General features: G+C 44.0%; 1 protein-coding gene across 3 annotated transcripts in view; it reads right to left on the reverse strand.

Annotated features, from left to right (window-relative positions):
• LOC140208624 (NACHT, LRR and PYD domains-containing protein 3-like) overlaps positions 1 to 23192 on the reverse strand; it is a 142787-nt gene that overhangs the window by 22042 nt on the left and 97553 nt on the right. For 2 of the 3 annotated variants that reach the window (XM_072277444.1, XM_072277443.1), the window contains exons 2-5: positions 13260 to 13474; positions 11407 to 11537; positions 3546 to 3638; positions 1812 to 2149 (exon numbers count right to left, since the gene is read on the reverse strand). In XM_072277444.1, coding sequence (XP_072133545.1) covers positions 1812 to 2149; positions 3546 to 3606 — 399 coding nt within the window. In that variant the 5' untranslated portion in view covers positions 3607 to 3638; positions 11407 to 11537; positions 13260 to 13474. The remainder of the gene's footprint in view (positions 1 to 1811; positions 2150 to 3545; positions 3639 to 11406; positions 11538 to 13259; positions 13475 to 23192) is intronic. The other variant, XM_072277445.1, reaches the window with a different exon arrangement.

The following is a 23192-nucleotide window of genomic DNA, read 5'->3' on the forward strand; positions in this document are numbered from 1 at the left end:
AAGGAGAAAAGGCCGAGTTCACTCAACCTATTCTCATAAGGCATGCTCCCCAATCCAGGCAACATCCTTGTAAATCTCCTCCGCACCCTTTCTATGGCTTCCCCATCCTTCCTGTAGTGAGGTGACCAGAACTGAGCACAGTACTTCAAGTGGGGTCTGACTGGGGTCCTATATAGTTGCAACGTTACCTCTCAGCTCCTAAATTCAATTCCACGATTGATGAAGGCCAAAACGCCGTATGCCTTCTTAATCACAGAGTCAACCTGCGCAGCTGCTCTGAGTGTTCTGTGGACTCAGACCTCAAAATCCCTCTGATCCTCCACACTGCCAAGTGTCTTACAATTAATTGGGGATACAGGGCTACAGATCCCTGAAAGTTGCCTCACAGGTAGATAGGGCAGTTAAGAAAGCTTATGGGGTGTTAGCTTTCATAAGTCGAGGGATAGCGTTTAAGAGTCGCGATGTAATGATGCAGCTCTATAAAATTCTGGTTAGGCCACACTTGGAGTACTGTGTCCAGTTCTGGTCACCTCACTATAGGAAGGATGTGGAAGCATTGGAAAGAGTACAGAGGAGACTTACCAGGATGCTGCCTGGTTTAGAGAGTATGCATTATGATCAGAGATTAAGGGAGCCAGGGCTTTACTCTTTGGAGAGAAGGAGGATGAGAGGAGACATGATAGAGGTGTACAAGATAATAAGAGGAACAGATAGAGTGGATAGCCAGTGCCTCTTCCCCAGGGCACCACTGCTCAATACAAGAGGACATGGCTTTAAGGTAAGGGGTGGGGAGTTCAAGGGGGATATTAGAGGAAGTTTTTTTACAGAGAGTGTTTGGTGTGTGGAATGTACTGCCTGAGTCAGTAGTGGAGGCAGATACACTAGTGAAGTTTAAGAATTACTAGACAGGTATATGGAGGAATTTAAGGTGGGGGCTTATATGGGAGGCAGGGTTTGAGGGTCGGCACAACATTGTGGGCCGAAGGGCCTGTAATATGCTGTACTATTCTATGTTCTATGTTTTAATATTATATTCTGCCATCATATTTGACCTACCAAAATGAACCACTTCACACTTATCTGGGTTGAACTCCATCCGCCACTTCTAACTCAGTTCTGCATCCGAGCAATGTCCCGCTGTAACCTCTGATAGCCCTCCACACTACCTACAACACCTTCAACCTTTGTGTCATCAGCAAACTTATGAACGCATCCCTCCACTTCCTCGTCCAGGTGATTTATGAAAATCACGAAGAGTTAGGGTCCCAGAACTGGTCCCTGAGGCACTCCACTGGTGACCGAGCTCCATGCAGAATATGACCCTTCTACATCAACTCTTTGCCTTCTGTGGGCAAGTCAGTTCTGGATCCACAAAGCAATGTCCCCTTGGATCCCATGCCTCCTTACTTTCTCAATAAGCCTTGCAGTTACAGATTGTAACACAATTATCATCACCCAGAACAGAACACACTCCAGCTCCTGTGGCACCCACTGATGACGCCCCAGTTCTCACGGACATCCTGCCGTCACACTGTACAGTCCTCCCGAGATAAAAGTTTCTGCCGTACTTCCATTTAAACTCGTTTATTGCAACCTCAGAATTGTGAGATACTCCCCTCGCTCTGATCATTGAGCCGCCGCCAGAGGTATTTACAACCTTTTCAATCATTGCTTGAGATTAACATTTTTAACAATTATATATATTTATTTGTGATTTGTTCTTATGCTTTGATATCCCTATTAATCAGAGTTCCGACACCCATCAGTGCTGTGATGTGCGAAAATTCAAACACGTTCTCCCTCCCACTCACCCGATGTTCCTCTCCACTGAACTGATTCTCGGCCGTTAACGCCAGGCTCACTCCGTTCACCACTGATGATGTCCCAGTCCTCGCTGACATCCTGCCGTCACACGGTACAGTCTTCCCGAAACTAAAGTTCCTGCCGTATTTCCATTTAAACTCGTTTATTCCAGCGTCAGAGAACTGTGAACTGCTCCACTCGCTGTGAGCATTGAGCGGCCACCAGGGATCTGTACTGGGATCCGGGAGCATCGCCTGCTCCAGCCTGTCCTGGTAGAAATCCATCAACAGCAGCAGCTGGAAATCGTCACAGCTTGCCAGGAGCTCGGTGATCACTGAGCTCGGACCTGTGAAGGAAAATGGGGGAAATTAAAGACATTATCGAACACCTATTGGACAGCAAATTTCTCTCTGGATCCTAAAGACGGGGTTTTTGTGCAGCACGTCGCCGAACACAATCTGAAACAGACACAAAAACGTGTTACACTTTGGAAGGACAGATCAGAGAAGGAATTACACAGTGAAAGTCAGGGTAGTGAGTAGTGCACTGACGAACATGGATATGACGCCAGGGATTTTAGTTTATTGAAAGTGGTGTCATGTGCAGTTGGGGTTGTAAAGAAATATTCGGTACATTGGATTTTATAAGTCAAACTGTGAGTAGAGTCGTACAGAAACTGCTGTAAGTATTCGACAGTTCAGGCAGCAACTGTGGAAATCTGTCTACAGTCGATGTTACGGGCCAAGACCCTTTCCAAAACGTCGACACTTTACTCTTTCCCGTAGCTGATGTCTGGCCCGCCGAGCCCCTCAAGCATTTTGTGTGCGTTGCTTAGAATTCCCGATTCTGCAGGTTGTCTCGTCTCAGTTGAATAGGTAAATTGGTATGTCATTTTGGAGTTGTAGGGGGTCGTTCGCGAGTCGTAGTTCGAGTATTGTGTGCAGTTGCAACATGGATCAGCTTTGGAGACACTCAGTTCTCAGTAATTCCACCTGCATTTACCTACTTCAAAAAATTGCCTTCAGCGGGTAAATGCTGCTCTAAATGGTGTCCCGAAAACCTTACAGGCACAGGTAAACCGAGACAGTTTGAATGGTTTGATATACTTAAAATTGCATAAGAAAAAGTTAGAGTAAAATTTAGGAACAGTATTCTGGTTAGTTTGACCTCAGTGGTGTGAATAATGTTCAGCCATAGTAAACACTATGACAGGAGAAAGTTGAAAGGATCGAACAAATCCACCAATGAATTGTAAAGGAGAAATTAAGCTGACTGAATCCACTGGAATGTTCTTGGTGATGCAACTAGCAGAATAGTTAAGGCGAGACCAGAGAACGTGGAGCATTTGGATTTTCAGTAACATCCCACATTGGAGATTCATCGGGAAACTTCAACCACCAGGTGCTGGGGATAAAGTATTTATATGGATACGGAATTAGTTGGTCAACATGACATAAAGTAGGGATAAATGGGTTGTTTTCCAAATGGCAGGGAGTGACCTGTGGGTCACTGGAATTAGTGCCAGGACCCGCGCTGTTCAGATGGCGATTTTGACTATGGAGATAACTGTGACATCTCCACATTTGTTTATGAGACAAATCTGGATGCAATGGTTATATCTGAAGAAATTCTGATGATTGATTTGAACCGGTGTGGGAAGTTGAGATATACATGTCAGGTACAGAGCAGATGCTGAATATGAGATTGCCCAATTTGGTGTCAACAAAATGATTCCTACATACCCATCTGTTTTCCTGATGTTGTAGCTTCTGGAACCCCTCCCTTACTTGCTACTTCAGCCATTTTGAGGATAAGTGTGGGCAGCTTCTGGTTCTCTGTAACAAGCAAAATTAACAGACGGGTCAGACATCAATTAAGGCATAAAGGAGAACTTTGCCATGTCCATTCAGCTACACACTGACAGTAACATGTTCATATCCAATGCAGTCATGATATGGCCTGATCCTTCTGCACACATTCACACCCCCAATCACACAATCCCTGGAGTACCCACGTTGGCCGCATTACCGGCTGATCTGCTCACGCTGTTCAAAGCAAGAACAAGTTTCAGGAACCAGTCCTGTGGCATGGAACCGGAGTGGTGTCATACCGAATTGTGGATCGGTGGAATTTCAATGCAGGTTGGAGAGTCTGAGCAGACAGTACCCACTGCTTTGACCCTCCCACCACTGGTGGCGCTGTGATGATCAACGGACGTCTGTAACAACAGCGTAACCCATAACACTCCTGCTGACCATGCGACTTCCATTCCTCTTGTTGCGGAATTGCGCAGATTTCTTAATCACACCTGATTCTCCTTTCATTTTAACATGGATGTCACTGGCAAGTTTCCATGAAGTTAAATACAGGAGCGATGTTAGAAGGTTTCTAAAGTCTCAGTGGATTAATTTTTGTGCAATTTGCTTTGATGAAACGATTTGCACCATTTCCTCGCCTTTATTAAATCTGTGCCTACTAACAGTGATTATACCTTCACCAGCCTTTACATCTGACCTTCATATATATTAAAAAAAAAAACAGCTCATCCTGTGGACTAGTGCGATACCATGCATCATGATTACATTTAATGCATTTGGTTAAATTTTAATGCATGACTTGTTTATTATCTGATGATCCACTGAAGAGGGAGTGGGACAGCGATTACTGTAACGAAATCTGCCTCCAGGAATCAATGAAAGGCTGCAGATGGGACTGTGAACTTTGAGTATTTGAGTTCGCCTTTCCTTTTGCACGCGGTCCATTAATTTACCAAAATAGGAATTTGCACATTCAAATTGTAGTGGTGCTAATCGTGGTTCAGAACCTGTGGAAGTCAAATTCAAACCTCGGTTATTGACTGGGTTCTTCAAATTAATAAATATTGTGCAGTATTTCCTACTTTCTGAAGACAAGGCTGGGGATAATTTTGACATTTCCAGGCTGGATAAGTTTGTGCTGGAGATAATGTTTACAACGTTCAACCTGACAGTGAAAGGATGATTTGCATTCCCTCTGATGACTGGTGTGTCGTGGGAGATGGAGGATCAGAAGCAACAAGATGACTGTGTGCCAGGGACTCGAGTTCTTTGGGCACAGAGCTCGGAAAAAGCAACACAACTGACTTTTTTAACATCGGAAATCAGCGAGTTGTTTGTTATGTCTCTCCTCTCGCTGCGAAACAGGGACATCTCTTTTCTCCCCTTATTAGGGACAGAGAGAGCCTGTGGTATGTTGAATGACCGGGTGAACGAGTAGGCTTTGTCTGTATCTTTACTGATGCTTTGCCAAACGCTTGAGTGCTCGGTGGAGTGTGCGGATGCTTTTTTGCTGGTGGGGAGGGGCGGTCGTTGTTTTGCTGCTGTTTATGCGTGAGTGAGAGGAGCTGCGGGTTGTCTTTGAGTTTCTAACATTTGACTGTCATTCATACTTTGGGGCACTCCTCTGTTCTCGTGGATATTTGCGAAGAAACATACATTTCTCTGACATTAAATGTACCCATTGAAGCCTATAGATATAATTCACTCTTTAACTTAGCAACAGCGTTAACGATCTATCAATTTGTTAATGTTATTTTTCTGGAAATAAAAAGCTACCAGAATATTTGGATTTTGTAAGTAATGGCTTCTCAGGCTCATAAGCTGCATCGCCCCTCAATATATTCCCCCTGGTGAGGCAAATTGATTTTGTGTGCTATTCATTTTCTTTTCGTTATTAGAGAATGTCCTGGTGAAGGAGTTCTGTTCATTCTATTCAGCCATGCTATAGTACGACTAGTACTAATACTACTACTACTACCACTACGTCGACTCAGGCCGAGGGGGCCGGCGTCGGGCACGATAACGGACTCTCCACTTCTCCCTGTCCCTCATCAGTGTGTTCAGTTCATCCACATTAGCCGCGCCGCTGTCTTCTAGCAGCATGTTGACCATAGTCTTGGGAGGGCGCCCAGGGCTCATCCTCCCGTGCTTGGGCTCCCATATGATGACTAGGCTGGCAGGTAGCTCGTGGTGGCGTAGACAGTGCCCCGCTAGTTGCAGTCTTCTCGCCTGGATTTTAGTGGTGAGCATCGGTAGGTCGTCATAGAGCTCGACGTTCGTCATGTGCTGTTGCCAACTCACGTCAAGAGCCATTCAGAGCATTTGTGTATAGCAACCATCTACAGACTTTAGTATAGTCTTGGTGAGTGTCCATGTCTCGCATCCGTTCGTGAGAATGGACTCTATGACTGCTATGAAAATCCTCTTTTTAAGCCCTCTGGTCAGGTTCGACATCCAGATTTCCTTCATCTCAATCATAGCCCTCCACGCCAGCACCTTCCGCATCTTTATGTCCTTCTCCGAACTCATCATTCTTGATGAGACCGTGCTATAGCCCATGTTCCAAAATATTGGCTAACCGCAATTAACGTGCATCGATTGCAATGTGCTTCACAGCTAGTGTTCTTAACACGTTCTGTCTAGATTACCCCACAGTCATTTTGACAGTGCTCGGTTTATGGCCTTGTTAGTAACGCTTGCTGTGGAAACAGAGAATTGGCCATAATGAAGCCCCGAGTTGCAACACGAAATATCTCTGCATCTCACTCTTGCTGATCCCAGAAGTGTTGGGTTTCTAACTGGGAAATAGACACCAACGTTATTGACCGATCGCTAAAAATACTGCCGGATTTTAAACATATATTTTAAATATTATTGTGAGATGTAGCATTAAAAGAAGCATGTTTTCTTGCAAATCCGTAACACTTCACAATTTTAACTGCAATATTGAACTGCTGGGAATTCCATAAATGGCGAGGGACAAATCTGCTTAACAAAATATCGTTTTGGGTGATTTTAAACAGGTCAGTCTGAAAAACATCACCAAGCAACTACCATCAACAGATGATATGCAATACCAGAGGAAACAACACACTGGACCATTGTTACACCACCATCAATAGGCCTACCGTGCTACTCCACGCCCTCACTTCGGGAAGTCTGATCACCTGGCTGTACTTCTACACCCTGAGTACAGGCAGAGACTGAAGACTGCGGCACCAGCAGTGAGGACCAAGAAGGTTTGGACAAGGGAAGCACAGGAGCGCCTACAGGACTGCTTTGAATCGGCGGACTGGACTGTATTCAGGGATTCATCTTTGAGTATGCTGTAGTTGTTACTGACTTCATTAAAACCTGTGTGGATGAGTGTGTGCCTACAAAGACTTACTGTACATTCCCAAACCAAAAGCCACGGATGAACCAGGAGGTATGTCGTCTGCTGAAGCTAGATCTGTGGCATTCAAGTCTGGCAACCCAGGCCTGTGCAGGGACCAGGTATGGTTTGGGGAGGGCTATTTCAAGAACGAAAAAACAATTTCGAAAGACGTAGGAAGCGACTTCGGATGCACAGCAACTCCGGCAGGGTCTGTGCGTCCTAAAAGCGAAACACAATAGCGTGAATGGCGGCGATGCTTCGCTACCAGATGAACTCAATGCCTTCTATGCACGCTTTGAAAGGCAGAACACAACTACAGCCGTGAAAATCCCTGCTGCACCTGATGACCCTGTGATATCTGTCTCAGAGGCCGATGTTAGGCTGTCCTTAAAGAGAGTGAACCCTCGCAAGGCAGAAGGTGCCGATGGCGTACCTGGTGAGGCTCTGAAAACCTGTGCCAACCAACTAGCGGGAATATTCAAGGACATTTTCAACCTCTCACTGCTACGAGCCGAAGTTCCCACTTGCTTCAAAAGGGCAACAATTATACCAGTGCCTAAGAAGAATAATGTGGGCTGCCCTAATGACTATCGCCCGGTAGTTCTCACATCGACAGTGATGAAATGCTTTGAGAGGTTGGTCATGACTAGATTGAACTCCTGCCTCAGCAAGGACCTGGACCCACTGCAATTTGCCTATCGCCACAATAAGTCAATGGCAGATGCAATCTCAATGGCTCTCCACACGGCTTTAGACCACCTGGACAACACAAACACCTACGTCAGGATGCTGTTCATCGACTATAGCTCAGCATTTAATACCATCATTCCCACAATCCTAATTGAGAAGTTGCAGAACCTGGGCCTCTTTACCTCCCTCTACAATTGGATCCTCGACTTCCTAACCAGAAGACCACATTCTGTGCCGATTGGTGATAACATATACTCCTCGCTTATGATCAATTCTAGCGCACCTCAGGGGTGTGTGCTTAGCCCACTGCTCTACTCTCTATATACACATGACTGTGTGGCTGGGCAGAGCTCAAGTACCATCTACAAATTTGCTGATGACACAGGTATTGTTGGTAAAATCTCCGGTGGTGATGAGAGGGCGTACAGGAGTGAGATATGCCAACTAGTGGAGTGGTGCCGCAGCAACAACCTGGCACTCAACGTCAGTAAGACAAAAGAGCTGATTGTGGACTTCAGCAAGGGTAAGACGAAGAAACACATACCAATCCTCATAAAGGGATCAGAAGTGGGGAGAGTGAGCAGTTTCAAATTCCTGGGTATTAAGATCTCTGAGGATTAACCTGGTCCTAACATATCGATGCAGTTATAAAGAAGGCAAGACAACGGCTATACTTTATTAGGCATTTGAAGAGGTTTGGTATGTCAACAAATACACTCAAAAACTTCTACAGTTGTACCGTGGAGAGCATTCTGACAGGCTGTATCACTGTCTGGTATGGAAGGGCTACTGAACAGGGCCAAACGAAGGTTGTAAATCTAGTCAGATTCATATTGGATACTAGCCTACAAAGTACGCAGGACATCTGCAGGAAGTGGTGTCTCAGAAAGGCAGTGTCCATTTTTAAGGACCTCCAGCACACAGGGCATGTCCTTTTCTCACTGTTACCATCAGATAGGAGGTACAGAAGCCTGAAGGCACACACTCAGCGATTCAGGAACAGCTCGTCCCCTCTGCCATCCGATTCCTAAATGGACATTGAATCTTTGGACATTACCTCACTTTTTACAGTATTTCTGTTTTTGCACTGTTTAAAAAAATCTATTCAATATATGTATGCCGTAATTGTAATACTCGTTTATTTATTATTATTTTGGTTATTATTTTTCCCCTGCTAGATTATATTTTGCATTGAACTGCTGCTGCTAAGTTAACAAATTTGACATCACATGTCGGTGATAATAAACCTGATTCTGACTCTGATCTATACCATTATCTAAATCATTTAAATACAGCATACATAGAAGTGGTCCCAACACCAACCCCTGCAGAACACCATTAGTCGCTGGCAGCCAACAAGAAAATGATCCTTTTATTCTCATTCGCTGCCTCTTACCAATCAGCCAATGCACTAACCATGTTAGTACCATTCCTGTAATACCACGGGCACCTAACTTGGTAAGCAGGCTCATGTGTGGCACCATGTCAAAGGCCTTCTGAAAGTCCAGATATACAACATCCACTGCATCCCCTTTGTCTATCCTACTTGTACTCTCCTCAAAGAATTCCAACAGGTTTGACTGGCAGGATTTTCCCTGAAGGAAACCATGTTGACTATATACTATCTTGTTCTGTGTCACCAAGTACTCCATCACATCATCCTCAACAATTGACTCCAACATTTTCCCAACCACTGAGGTCAGGCTAACTGGTCGATATTTTCCTTTTTGCTGTCTTCTTCTGCTGTTTGGAATTTCAGCTTGTCTCCATCAGCTCAACAGAGCACATTTGATCACAATATCATTGCTGGGCGGGATCTTGCCCAGCACAGTTGGCTGTCATGTTTCCCTGCAGTGTAGCAGGAACAAAATGTAAAATTATAAAATAGAAACTGCTTTAAACTCAGTACATTAGGGTACTTCTGTGAAAGGAGAAATGTGTAAGACCCAGTTACAGAATTAGACTGTCCAAGGTGCTGCGATCTGCTGTATATTTCCAGCATTCTCTTTTTTTACTTTAAATTTCCTGTAACTGTAGTTTTTTTCCTCTTCATTTTAATGCACAGATAGTAACTGATTGCAAAATATCAGCAACACCCCAAACTGTGTAAATGTCCCCCCCACCCCCACCGGTTTGTTAGTTCTGAGCTCAGTGGGACCCTGGTGTATACATTCCATACAGTCAATACTCACAGCATCCTTTCCTCCCACTGTCATTCTGTTACATTTGCTGCCGAGGCCACTGTCTCTACGCTGAGAGGCGGTGACCAAAGAGAAATAAAAACAAATATGCAACACTTCTTGCAGCTCTGGTGGGCTGTTACCCTGGAAGCGGAGAAAGTGGCTCACCAAAAGAAACCGAAAAGGGAAATAACAAGCTGAACATTGTATGCTGCGAGTTTCATTATGCCAAAGGTTAACAGTGCAGCCATTTTGTAACGGTGAAACTAAAATTGTAAAGGCTGTTTTTCACCATGCCTCGTGCTGTATTCAATTAATTCTCTAGTAGTTCTGGCTAACAAAAATGATCATTAATATATTAACCTCTGCCGTAAATATACCCAGTGGCAGCCTCAATCACTATCTGTTGCACCAAAGTCCACACATTGACCGCTCTTTGGCTGAAGAAGTTTCTCTCATCTCAGTTTTAAAGGGAAACTTCTTTATTCGGAGGCTGTCCTCTCAGACCACAGACTCCCCATCTGTTGGAAACATCCCTCCATGTCCACTGGATCCAGGCTGTTCAGCATTCCGTCGGTTTAAATAAGAACCCGTCCACCTCTGTACTTCTGAACTCCATAGAGTACAGGTCCAGGGTCATCAAATGTTTGTCGTACATGCAGCCTCTCATTACAGGGATTACTGTTGTGAAGCACGTGAGCAACAGTTGTACTGAACACATTTCCGGGAATAACAGGGAATGTGGTACCAGGATAATTTGCAGGGGAGAAATGTGGTTTCTTCCTCTAAGTATTTTAAAACAAGTGACTAAACACAGGCCCAGTTCCAGAGGAACAAAGTTAGCGATTTGGGTTCACAACCGTTCGTCAGAATGGCTTCAACCATGTCCCGTTTTTGGTGCAGATCCCCAGCATCTTGAGTTTTTGTGCAGCATTTTACACATTATTTCATATTTACACCAGCTAACTTTGAAATTTTTCCCTCTGTATCTTCCCGTCCCCATCTCTCCATCTATCGGTTCTCAGAGTTACGGGTTGGATTCCCATCCAGGTATGAATCACAATTCCCACCCGAACAAGAATTGTTCAGATTTCATTGAAATCACTTTGATGTTTATAAACACTAATTCTTATTCACATTCCCCGGAGCCTCACTGGACAGGAACACTGAAACATCAAGTAAGAAACAGCAGGAGGTGGCCATTCAGCCCCTCTAACCATCAACAACATGACGGCTGCTCTCCAATCTCAGCCTCATTTTCTCGACCCCTTCGGTCCTCACACATCTACCGATCTGTGTTTTATGTGAAGACGATCAGTGGGACTTCAGCGTCCTCCAGCAATCAGCCCGGTGAATTTCTAAAACAAACACTCTCTAACTTCTTAGATAATCTTGTATGGAAATAATTTCCATCTTCTGCAGCCCCGTGTTGCCCCAACCACTCACCTCCCACCCCTGTCACTATTTTCACCTTCCCACCTCCCCCCTCACCTGGATCCACCTCTCACTCCCCAGCTCTTGCCCCATCCCCACCCCTCACCTCTTTTCTCGGACTATTTCCCGTCCACTCTCAGTCCAGAGGGAGGGTCTCGGCCCGAAATGTTGACGGTCCATTTCCCTCCACAGATGCTGCCCGACCCACTGAGTTCCTCCGGCAGTTTGTTCTTTGGTCTGCATAACGAAATGTGTTAGTATGGGGAGCAGAATTTTAACACCATATTCCAGATATAATCTCAACAAAGCCTAAACAATTGTTACGGTAATTACCACACTTAAATATGAGAAAGCCTGCAAACGCTGGAAATCCAAACAATACACACAAAATACTGGAGGAACTCAACACATCAGGCAGTATCTATGGAAAAGAGTAAACCGTCGACATTTCAGGCAAAGAGCCTTCCTCATTACTGAGGAGGAGGGGGAAGATATCTGAATAAAAAGGTAAGGGAGGGGAGAGAGGCGAGCTGGAAGGTGTCAGGTGAAGTCAACTGTAGGACAGGTCAAGGGCTGGAGATGAAAGAATCAGAGACTTGTCAATAGGAGAAAGGGAAGCGGTGGTGGGGGGGGGGGGGGAGGATCCAGGGAGAAATAATAGTTTCGTGAGGGTAAGTTAAAGTTCAGATTGGGGAATAGAGGAGTTTTTTTTTTGGGGGAGGATGGGAATTGTTTACTGCAAGGATAATTTAATATTCATTCAATCATTTTGGAGGGTACCCAGATGGAATATAAGGTGTTGCTCCTCCACTCTGAGGGTGGTCTCATCTTGGCACAAGAGGAGGCCACCGATCGAGATGTGGGAATAGGAATCAGAATTAAATTGTTTGATCACTGCGAAATCCCCCATGTGCCAGATAATACAGAGATGCTCAACAAAATGGAATCCTAGTTTATGGCGGCACTCACCAATGTAAATGAGTCCGCATCGGGAGCACGGGACACAATAGATAAGCCCAGCAGATTCACAGGTGAAGTGTTGCCTCACCTGGAAGGACTGTTTTGTGTCTGAGTGGAGGTGAGGGAGGAGGTGTCCGGGTAGGTGTAGGACTCAGGCCGCTTGCAGGGATAAGTGGATGGAGGGAGATTAGAGAGGAGGGATGAATGAACAAGGGAATTGTGGAGGGAGTGATCCCTGTTGAAGGAAGAAGGCGGTAGCGAGCGAGGAAGGTAAGGATATGTTTAGATGTAATATCTCTTTGGATAACACTGTGCCAGTTCCATAATCCAGAAGTCCCATCCCAGGATTATAGCCCAAGCACCAACACTCCCAGGACTCTTTCCTGTTAGTAATATTCAGCAGTGTCTCGTGTAATCCCACTTCTAAAATTAACACTCCGCTCCATCCCATAACAGGGCTAGAACCCGATAATGATTTAACCGGGTGGGGAACCCGGACCATGGGTCACCAGTGGGTGGGAATATATTTCAACTTGTCTTCAGCAGGTGAGTTGAGCACATATGTTTATTAACTTATTGCGGAGCGGGACCTGGATCAGTGCAATTCACCGCCACATCTCCCACAGTGAAACAATAAGAAAATGCTTTTAATATAAAATTGAAAATAAATCACTGGAAACTCAGTACAGGTTTTTGCCATTGTTATGCACAAATATTGCTGACTGCGAGATGTTTGTGACATCCTGAAGAGATTTGCGTAAATGCAATCCCTACATTAATTCGTTATCTCTTTATTGCAATAGAAACATCATATATTCCGTACAGTGAATGCTCAAGGCATCCAGACATCCACACCGGTTTCTGAGGTAACTGAGGGGCGGTGACCAGAGAGTGATAAAATGTTCAACACTCCTTGCAGCTCTGGTGGGCTGTTACCCTGGTGATGGGGGAAGTGGCTCAGCAGAACTAACTGAAAATAGGAAATAAGGATCAACTCACATGCTCTGAGTTTCATTATGACAAAGATGAATACTGAACCCTCAGCCATTTTGTAATGGGGAAGCTAAGATTCCAATGTCTGTTTTAACCCTGTCTCGAGGTGCATCCAGTAAATCTGTTGGTATTTCCATCTCTACAGAACTTCCAGTAGTGCAGAAGCTGTTCCAAAATCAAATCCACGTTGTTGGATGCGGCCTATCCACTCCAGATGGCAACTATGGGATATTTACAAAAGATGTCACACAATGCTTCATGTTGATAACCATAAAGTTTAATTGTTTGTTCAATTAAGTGGTTAAAATTCCATTATATTCTTGAGTCTGCAAATAGCTTATATCAATGATCGACCGCAGGCATTGATACAGGTTCAATTCAGATCTGGCTACTGGACAGAATGATGGAAGGGAAGGTCCCCAGGTGCAATTGAATGGATTGAAATTGTGACCTCAGTTACTAGACTCCCCTGCTGTTGAAAACATCTTGTCCCTATCCACTCTATCTAGACCTCAGGAGTTCATTGGGGTTCCTGTTCTGAGAGTCACCACCCCTCCATTGAGAACAGGCCCAGAAACACCAAATGCTCCTCATACATAAAACTTTTTATTCCAGAATCACTCTTGTGAACTTTGTAAACAACAACTGTAATGGGCGCTTTTCCAGGGATACAGACAATTTGGTGGCAGAATAATTTATTGAGCCAAATATTTCTCACTGCCCAATTAACTGTCAGAAAAGATCAGCGTGCTATCTAGACAAGGAACCGAAAGGGATGGGGTAGATCTTCAATACCTTTTGTTTGCCTGTATTTACTTGGGAGAGAGATACAGAGAATATAGAAATCGGGAAAAGTTAATCTTGTTATGGATTGTATACAGATTGCGGAACAGGTGCTTGCTGAATTAGAAAAGTTAAATCCCCAGGGCCTGACAAAGTGTACCTCGGACCCTGTGGGAGGCCAGTGCAGAAACTGCTCGAACACTGGCAGAGACATTTAAAATGTACAGAGCTATGAGTGATATGCCAGAGGATGGGAGGATAGCTGGTTTTGCTCATTTAGGCCAGAGAGGCTCGAAAGGTAAGAAGGGATATTATAGGCACGTGATCCTGACGTCAGTCTTGGGTCTGTCATTGGATCCTGACATCAGTCTTGGGTATGTCATTGGAAGGTATTTTAATAAACAGAATTTATAAAATTACGAAAGACCGGGCCTGATGAGAGACAGTCAGCCTGACAGGTCATGTCTAATCAAATTATTCAAATATTTGAGGAAGTTATCAAGAAGTTTGATGAAGGTAATGTGGGTGTCATTGCCTACATTGATATTAACAGGGCGTTTGAAAAAAGTTCTGTATGGGAGGCTGGTCCAAAAGGGAAAGGTCCTTAGAATTCAGGATGAAGCGAGTGCAGAAGCCAGAGAGTGCTTGCAAATGGTTGTCTCTCCGAACGTAGGCATGAGACTCGCGGGGTGCTGCAGGTATTGATATTAATGAGTTAGATAACAGATGGAAATGCGGCAAGCTGGAGCAGAAAATATGTGAATGGTCCCCGACGTTATAAGTTTGACTTTAACCTCACAATGTAACTTGTTACGACCTTGCACCACATGGCTACCTGCTCTTTAGTTTCTCTGGAACCATAATGCTTTGTTACACTCTGTTATTGTTTACTTTATATCACCTGAATGTCCTGTTGTGCTCTATTGATCTGTATGGATGAGATGCTAAACAGGGTTTTCATTGCACCTCTGTACTTGAGAATAATAAGCAGGTTTCCTATTTGAATTGTGTGGAGATTATGGACAGGCTGGGCCCAAAATTCAAAAAAAAAACCAATAACAACTGAGTTGCAAAGAGGGTTGCAGTGGTTGTGCAATTTCCTTACAGGTTAATATACAGGTTTAGTTGATGGTGGAGAAGGCAAATGCGATCTTTGCATTCATTTGAAGAGGACTGTAATATAAAAGAAAGGATGGACTGTTGAGAATTTATAAAGTCCTGATGAGGCAACCCTTGGGGTATTCTTAGCAGGTTTGAGCCCCTAACATGAGAAAAATGTGTTAAAAATGGAGAGGGTTAAAAGGCGGTTCAGGAAAATGATTCCAGGTTTGATTTCAAAGAAGGTGTTCCCGTGATGTACTATTCTATGTTCCATGGGATGTTCTATCTCCATTCGACCATACCATATAGGAGCAGAATTAGGCCATTTAGCCCATCGAGTCTACTCCACATTTTCATTATGTCTGATCCAAGTTTCCTGTCATTCCCAGTCTCCTACCTTTTCACCACACCCTTTCATGGCCTGATCAATCAGCGATCTATCAACCTGTGTCTGAAATATACACAAAGATTTGGTCACAACAGCTACCTGTGGGGGAAAAATAAACTTCCACAGATTCGACATTCCATGGCAAAATAAATTCCTGCTCACACCGTTCTGATAGGACGCCCCTCTATTTTGGGGTAGAGTCATCTGCTCATAGACTCTGCTACCAGAGGAACCATCATCTCCACATAAACTCTGTCAAGGCTTTGCACCAGTCGATAGGTTTCAATACGGTCACCCTCCCTTCCTCGGAATTCCAGTGAACACTAGCCCAGAGCCATTAAACGCTGTTCATATGACAATCGTGGAAGCATTTCCGTGAGCAGCCTTTGAACCCCATACAGCTTCAGCACATTCCTTTCGAAGTTAAGAAGCCCAAAACTGCTCACAATACTCCAAGTGTGGCCTGGATATTATAAAGTTTCAACATTGCATTCTTGCTTTTATATTCTAATCCTCTTGAAATGAATGCTAACATCGCCTTTGCCGTCCTCACCACAGCCCCAACCTGCAAATTAATCATTAGGGAATCCTGCACAAGGACCTCCAAGTACCTTTGAACCTCATTTTTCTGTTGTATTTAGAAAATAACTAACCCTTTCATCTCGTCTATCAAAGTGCATGACCATACTCTTCTTGACACTGTATTCCACTTTTTGACCAGTTTCCTAATCTGTCTATGTCCTTCTGTTGCCTTTCTAATTCCTCAAAGTCACATGTCCCTCCACCTTTCTTCACACTGTCTGCAAACTGTGCAACAAAGCCATCAATTCCATCGCCCAAATATTTAACATATAACGTAAAAGAATCGGTCCCAACACGGGCCTTTGTGGAATATCACTAGTCACTGGGAGAAATTCAGAAAAGTTTATTTTATTCCCACGCTTTGCCCCATTACAATCAACCACTGCTTTAATAATACCAAAATCTGTCTTGTAATACCATGATCTCGTCGCTTGTCAAGGAACCTTATATGTGGCAGAGTAAAGAAGACCTTCTGAAAATCCAAATACACAGCACCAACTGCTTCTCCTTTGTCTATTATGCTTGTTATTTCTTCAAAGAACTCCGTCAGATTTATCAGGCAAGATTTTCCCTTGAGGAAATCCAGTAGACTATGGCCCACTTTATGACGGGTCTCCAAGTACCCTGAGACCACATCCTTAATAATCGACACCAATATCTTCCCAAATACTGAGGTCAGAGAAACTGGCATATAGGTTCCCAAACACGAGGTAATCTGCAGATGCTGGAAATTCAAGCAACACATTCAAAGTTGCTGGTGAACGCAGCAGGCCAGGCAGCATCTCTAGGAAGAAGTACAGTCGACGTTTCAGGCCGAGACCCTCGGTCAGGACAAATCCTCCAACTTCCCACAAATTGCTGCTCTGCTGGCATCTCATCATTTCCAATCAATTCTGGCAAATTCCCCTCTCATGCCTCTGTAGTTCCCACCATTGTAATGCTGCTACTTCTGTAATATCAATTGGTCTGCCTTTAGCTTCTCCTTCTTTAGTTTCTATTTGACTCCCACTAGCTGACAGACAGGGGACAGTAAGAGGGACTTTCCAAACACGGATTGAACACTAAACCCCGGGTCCATGTTTACTGCTGCAATCATGGAACAGCCCATTAACTCACAGCCTCTCACTGTGAGGGAAGGAATGGCAACTCATTCTCTTCTTGTTTCCAAAGGAACTCCAGAGCCAAACATCTGAGCACAAAACATTAATACTAACGCATCATTTCATACGCCTGGGCAGCTTGAAAGACGGTTCCATTATATATGTGTCAAAACCTGTATGGTATTCCAGGATCCGTCCTCACTGGATCCCAACCCACCCCCAAGATTTTCGCAAGTCTACCCCCTGTCTCACACAGGATAGTGTAATCAGAATTCCTCGCAAACTGTTGTCCGAGTCGTCTGCTTCATTGCGGAAGGAGGAATGCCCAATGTCATCTGTAGAAGCAGTGAGCTCGGGGGAAATCCAAACAGTGGGAATTCCATATTCCTGGACCCCCATCCCAGGATTATAACGAATGGGCCAGCACTCCCAGGACTCTTTACTGCCGCTAATGTGCCGCGGTGTCTCAGCTATTCCCAGTTCGAACACTAACACTCCTACACCAACCCGTGACCGAATTGTAACCTGAGGAACCTGTGTCTGGACGGGGGTCGAGGTTGTGTTCCGGCCTGTGGTTCAAAAATGGCCCGGGATACATTTCAGCTTGTCTCCACATATAAATTGGACATGTTGTTGATTATATTATTGTTGAGCGGGTTCTACACCATGTCATTTAGCCGCCACGTTTCCCGTAGCGGAGCAGGAATGATATATTTTTAACATTAAATAATAAATGTAGCCCTGGAAAGAAAGTATCGAGATCTTTCTTTTCTTTTGATTCACAAATATTGAATGATTGCAATTGTTTGTGACATTATAAAAAGATTTGAAAAAATACAATCCCAACATTCATTCATCATCTCTTCATTCCAGCACAGACATCGTATATTCCAACAGTAAATGCTCACAGCATACTGGATCCACACTGGAACCAGAAGCCACCGTCTCTCCGCTAAGGGGCCAATCAGGAATCTATCCTTTCATGCTCTGAACAATCAGGAATCTATCAAACTCTGTCTTAAATACACACAATGATTTGGCCACCACAGCTGCCTGTGCAAAAAAAAAAAAAAAATAATAATTATCCACAGATTGGACATGCCATGGCAAAATAAATTCCTGCTCACCCCGTTCTAATAGGGCGCCTATTATTCTGAGGTAAACTAACCCACCAGAGGAACCATCATCTCCACATCAACTCTGTCAAGGCTTTTCACCATTCGATAGGTTTCAATAAGGTCACCCTTCATTCCTCTGAATTCTAGTGAATACTGGCCCAGAGCCATCAAACGCTATTCATATGACAAGCTATTCAATCGTGTAATCATTTCCGTGAACAACTTTTGAACCCTATACAATTTCAGCACATTTCTTTCAACATTTAGAGGCCTAAACCTGTTCACAACACTCCAAGTGCGGCATCACCAGTGCTTTATAAAGTTTCAACATTATATCCTTGCTTTTATATTCTTTTCCGCTTGAAATACATGCTAACATTGCATTTGCCTTCCTCACCTTGCCTCAACCTGCAAAATAATCATTAGAGAATCCTGCACAAGGACGCTTAAGTCCCTTTGCACCTCCGTTTTCTGCTGTATTTAGAAAATAGCTAACCCTTTCATTTCTTCTAACAAAGAGCATGACCATACACTTCTCGACACTGTATTCCACATCTTGATCAGTTTCCTAATCTGTCCATGTCCTTCTGTAGCCTTTCTAATTCCTCAAAACCACATTCCCCTCCACCTACCTTCATACTGTCTGAAAACTTGCAACAAAGCCATCAATTCCATTGTCCAAATCTTTGACATATAACGTAAAAGAATCGGTCCCAACACAGGCCCTTGTGGAATATCACTAGTCTCTGGGAGAAATTCAGAAAAGGTTTCTTTTGTTCCCACGCTTTTCTCCCTGCCAATCAACCACTGCTTTATCCATGTCAGAATCTTTCTTGTAATACCGTGATCTCGTCACTTGTTAAGCAACCTTATGTGCGGTAGCGTAACGAAGATCTTCTGAAAATCCAAATACACAGCATCAACCGATTCGCATTTGTCAATCATGCTTGTTATTTCTTCAAAGAACTTCATCCGATTTGTCAGGCAAGATTTTCCCTTGAGGAAATCATGCCAACTACGACCTATTTAATGACGGGTCTCCAAGTACCCTGAGACCACATCTTTAATAATCGACTCCAATATCTTCCCACCTACTGAGGTCAGACAAACTGGCATATGGGTTCCCTTCTGTCCTATTCCTTTCTTAAAGGTGAAGTGACATTTGCAATTTTCCAGTCTTCCGGAACCATTACAGAAGCTAGTGATTCTTGAAAGAACATTATTAATGTCTCACCATATCTGCAGCCCCCGCTTTTAGAATTCTCGGTCAGGCTATCTAGTTCAGGTGAGATATCTAACTTCAGACGTTTCAGTTTCCCAAGAAATATCTCTCTAGCTATGGTAACATCACACACTTGATGTTCCCGACACCTGGAGTTTCAGGTATCCTGCTAGTGTCTTCCTGCACGAAGACTGGTGCAAAATACTTATTCAGTTCGTCCGCCATTCCTTGTCCCCATTTACTACATCCCTGGTAACGTATTGCAGCGTTCTGATATCCAGCCATGCCTCCCTTTCACACTTAATGTATCTGAACAAACATTTAGAAACCTCCTTAATATTATTGGCTCGTTTACTTTGGTATTTTACCTTTACTTTTTTACACAAACAACAGGAATTCTGCAGATGCTGGAAATTCAAGCAACACACATCAAAGTTGCTGGTGAACGCAGCAGGCCAGGCAGCATCTCTAGGAAGAGGTACAGTCAACGTTTCAGGCCGAGAACCTCGGCCTGAAACGTCGACTGTACCTTTACTTTTTTAACAACTTTTGTTGCCTTCTGTTTGTCTCCACAGATAAATTGATTATATTGATGATTATTTTATTATTGGATGGGATCTACACCAGGTCAGTTAGCCACCACTTTTCCCGTAGTGGAACAGGAAAATTATATTTTAGTATTGAGCAGTAAATATAGCCTTGGAAACAGAGTATAGAGATTTTTCTCTTCTTTTAATTCACAAATATTGACTGACTGCAAGATGTTTGTGACCTTCTAAATAGATTTGCATAAATACAATCCCAACGTTCATTAGTCATCTCTTTATTCCAGCACAGACATCATATATTCCAGACAGTAAATCCTCGAAACCACACTGAATCCTGAGGCCACTGTCTCTCCGCTAAGGGGCTCTGACTACAGAGTGATAAAAATCCTCAACACTCCTTGAAGCTTTGGTGGGCTGTTTCCCTGGTGACTGAGGAAGAGACCCACCAGAACTTAACGAAAAAGGAAGCAACATTCAACCTCATATTTACTGAGTTTCATTATGACCACAGTGAGTACTGAACACTCAGCCAATTTGTAATGGTGAAACTAGTATACCAGTTGCTGTTTTAACCCTGTCGAGGTGCATCCAGTAAATCTGCTGGTAGTTCCAACTCTACGGAACTTCAGCAGTGCAGAAGCTGTTCCAAAATAAAGCACTTCGTTCAATACGATAAGTCTGCTTCAAACGTCGGTTATCTGTTATTTAAAAAGTACATTATATTGTGGTGATATTAATGAAGTTTTCGTCTTTGCTTAGTTAAGCTATTAAAAATTCTATCAAATTACTGTACCTTTGAATAACGTAAAACTACATTTGACAATACAATCAAGTTTGGCCCCTGCGACTGGATAGAATGATGGAGGAGAAAATTTTTCTAGATACAGCTGAATGGCTCTCAGTTCCTAGACTCCACTGCTGATGAAAACATCTTCACCCGTCCACTCTATCGAAACATCAGTATCTGGTAGGTTTCAGTGAGGTTCCTACTCCCAGCGCCCCCATCCCTCCTTTGAGAACAGGCGCAGGGACAACAAATGTATCACATAGATAAAGCTTTTCATTCCAAGAATCTTTCTTGTAGACTTTGTGAAGAACTACTGGGATCAAAACATTTCCATGAGTAACAAACTTCTTGGTGGCAAGATAAATAAGAAAATAAAAACCTGTGGTTCCCTTCCTGCCCGATTAACTGGACAAAAGAACTTCTGAGAATCAGAGTGCTAAACTATGCAAGGAGCCAAACGAGATGGGGAAGACCTTCAGTGTTTCTTTTCCGTGTCTACATGTGCTGAGGAGACAGATATAGAGACGATAGAAGTGAGGAAACGTTCGTCAAGTCACGGATTGTATACAGTTTACAGAACAGGCGCTTGCTCTGTTGAGGCGCATTGGGATGGATAAACCTCCAGGGCCCGACAACATGTTTCCTCTGAGCATTTGGGACGTTAGTGAAACGCCTAATTTCGATTCATTCTCCTACAGCGCAGAAGCAGGTCTTTCAGCCCGTCCGTGCCAATCCCTGCAATGTCCCATCCACCTGCACCTGTGTAATTTACCTTGGATTCTTTCAAACGGTAAAGACTCGCTTTTTTCCCACCCCTTATCTCCTACCTACCAACTACTTCTTTATCCATGCTAGAATTTTTCTGGTCATAACCGTGGCTCGTAGCTTGTGCGTCTTACCCTACCAGATGCTGCATTTAATTAAACCTCTGGTAGTTCTAGCTAACAAAAAACGATTTCTGGAAAGCTCAGTGAGATAGGAGATGCAAGATAATATTTCACAATGAAGTCAAATGTTGGATGAAGCACTGTACCTCAATGAGGTGGGTACACACGGGCTGGAGAGAGGTTGCACAAGATGTGAGTGATTGAGGAGATGGAACCATGTGGGTGAGGGATCAAGGACAGTCACTGGTGGCCATGCAGCAATGTACGGCTACTGAATAATAGGATAGAAAGAGATCCTAAAATGACAAACCTCGATCAAACAACAATAACTTTGGCTTAGGCACATTGCCCCTCCCCAAACCTTATCAAAGCGCCGTAGAAAGTATCCCATCCGTCTACATAACGCCTTCATAAGTCTGCTGCTCTACATTTGACTGAAAGGAACTACAGAAAACTGTGGGCATAGCTGAGGACATGACAGAAACCAGACTCCCCTCCCTGGACTGTGACTGCACTTCCCATTGCAACAGTAAAGCAGGCAACACCAAAGATCCTCATAACCCTCGATATTCTCTCTTCTCAGCCGGGTCGAAGATTTAAAACAACATTGAAAACACACAGCACCAGGCTCCAGGAAACCTTTCAAGCTGCTGTTGTAAGCACATTGAATATTCCCCAGTATGATAAGTTGGACCCTGGATCTCACCGTCTAACTCGATGCACACTTCACTGTCTCTGTAACCATAACGCTTTGCTACACTCTGTTATTGTTTTACCTTATATCACCTCGATGTGCTGTTATATTGATCTGTGTGGATGATATGCAACACCCGTTGAAGGAAGGCTTAACTGAAGATTAGAAAATTCGAGAAGCCCAGATACATCGAAAAGGCTTATTTTTCGCATTTAATGGGGTTAAAAAACCGGAAACATTGGCTGCACTTCGGCAAGTCGGAACGGTGGCATGGATTCAACAAAAATAAACACAACGATGGCCACCCAAAACGAGAGGTCGTGAGAGATCTGGATCTCACTGCCTTGTCTGAACGGGTGAAAGGTGGATCTACTGAGGCAGATGGAACAGTGTCCCGAAGGTGCGATTACCCGGTTTAACCTTCTCTGTCTGCAAGAACACAACAGGTGGACGGGCCCTGGAATGATTTAAAACAATTGTAGACTGTGGCTATCGATCCAGATGAGGTTTGGACCCGATGCGGGGCTGGGTGATGGAGGAAATGTTCCCGGGATAAACCTCAATGGATGAGTGCAGTCTCGGTTTCACCACCCCATCACGCTCCTAGGACCAGGACAAGAGGGGCTGAGCGGTGGCTCATCTCAGTCGGTATGTTCTGAAGGTCCTACAACACAGACCGACCCCGGCAGGTTCTTCCAGCGAGCGCACAGAGGCTGCCAGATCCGGGGA

Source organism: Mobula birostris, chromosome 13, assembly GCF_030028105.1.
Source record: "Mobula birostris isolate sMobBir1 chromosome 13, sMobBir1.hap1, whole genome shotgun sequence".
NCBI lineage: Eukaryota > Metazoa > Chordata > Chondrichthyes > Myliobatiformes > Myliobatidae > Mobula > Mobula birostris.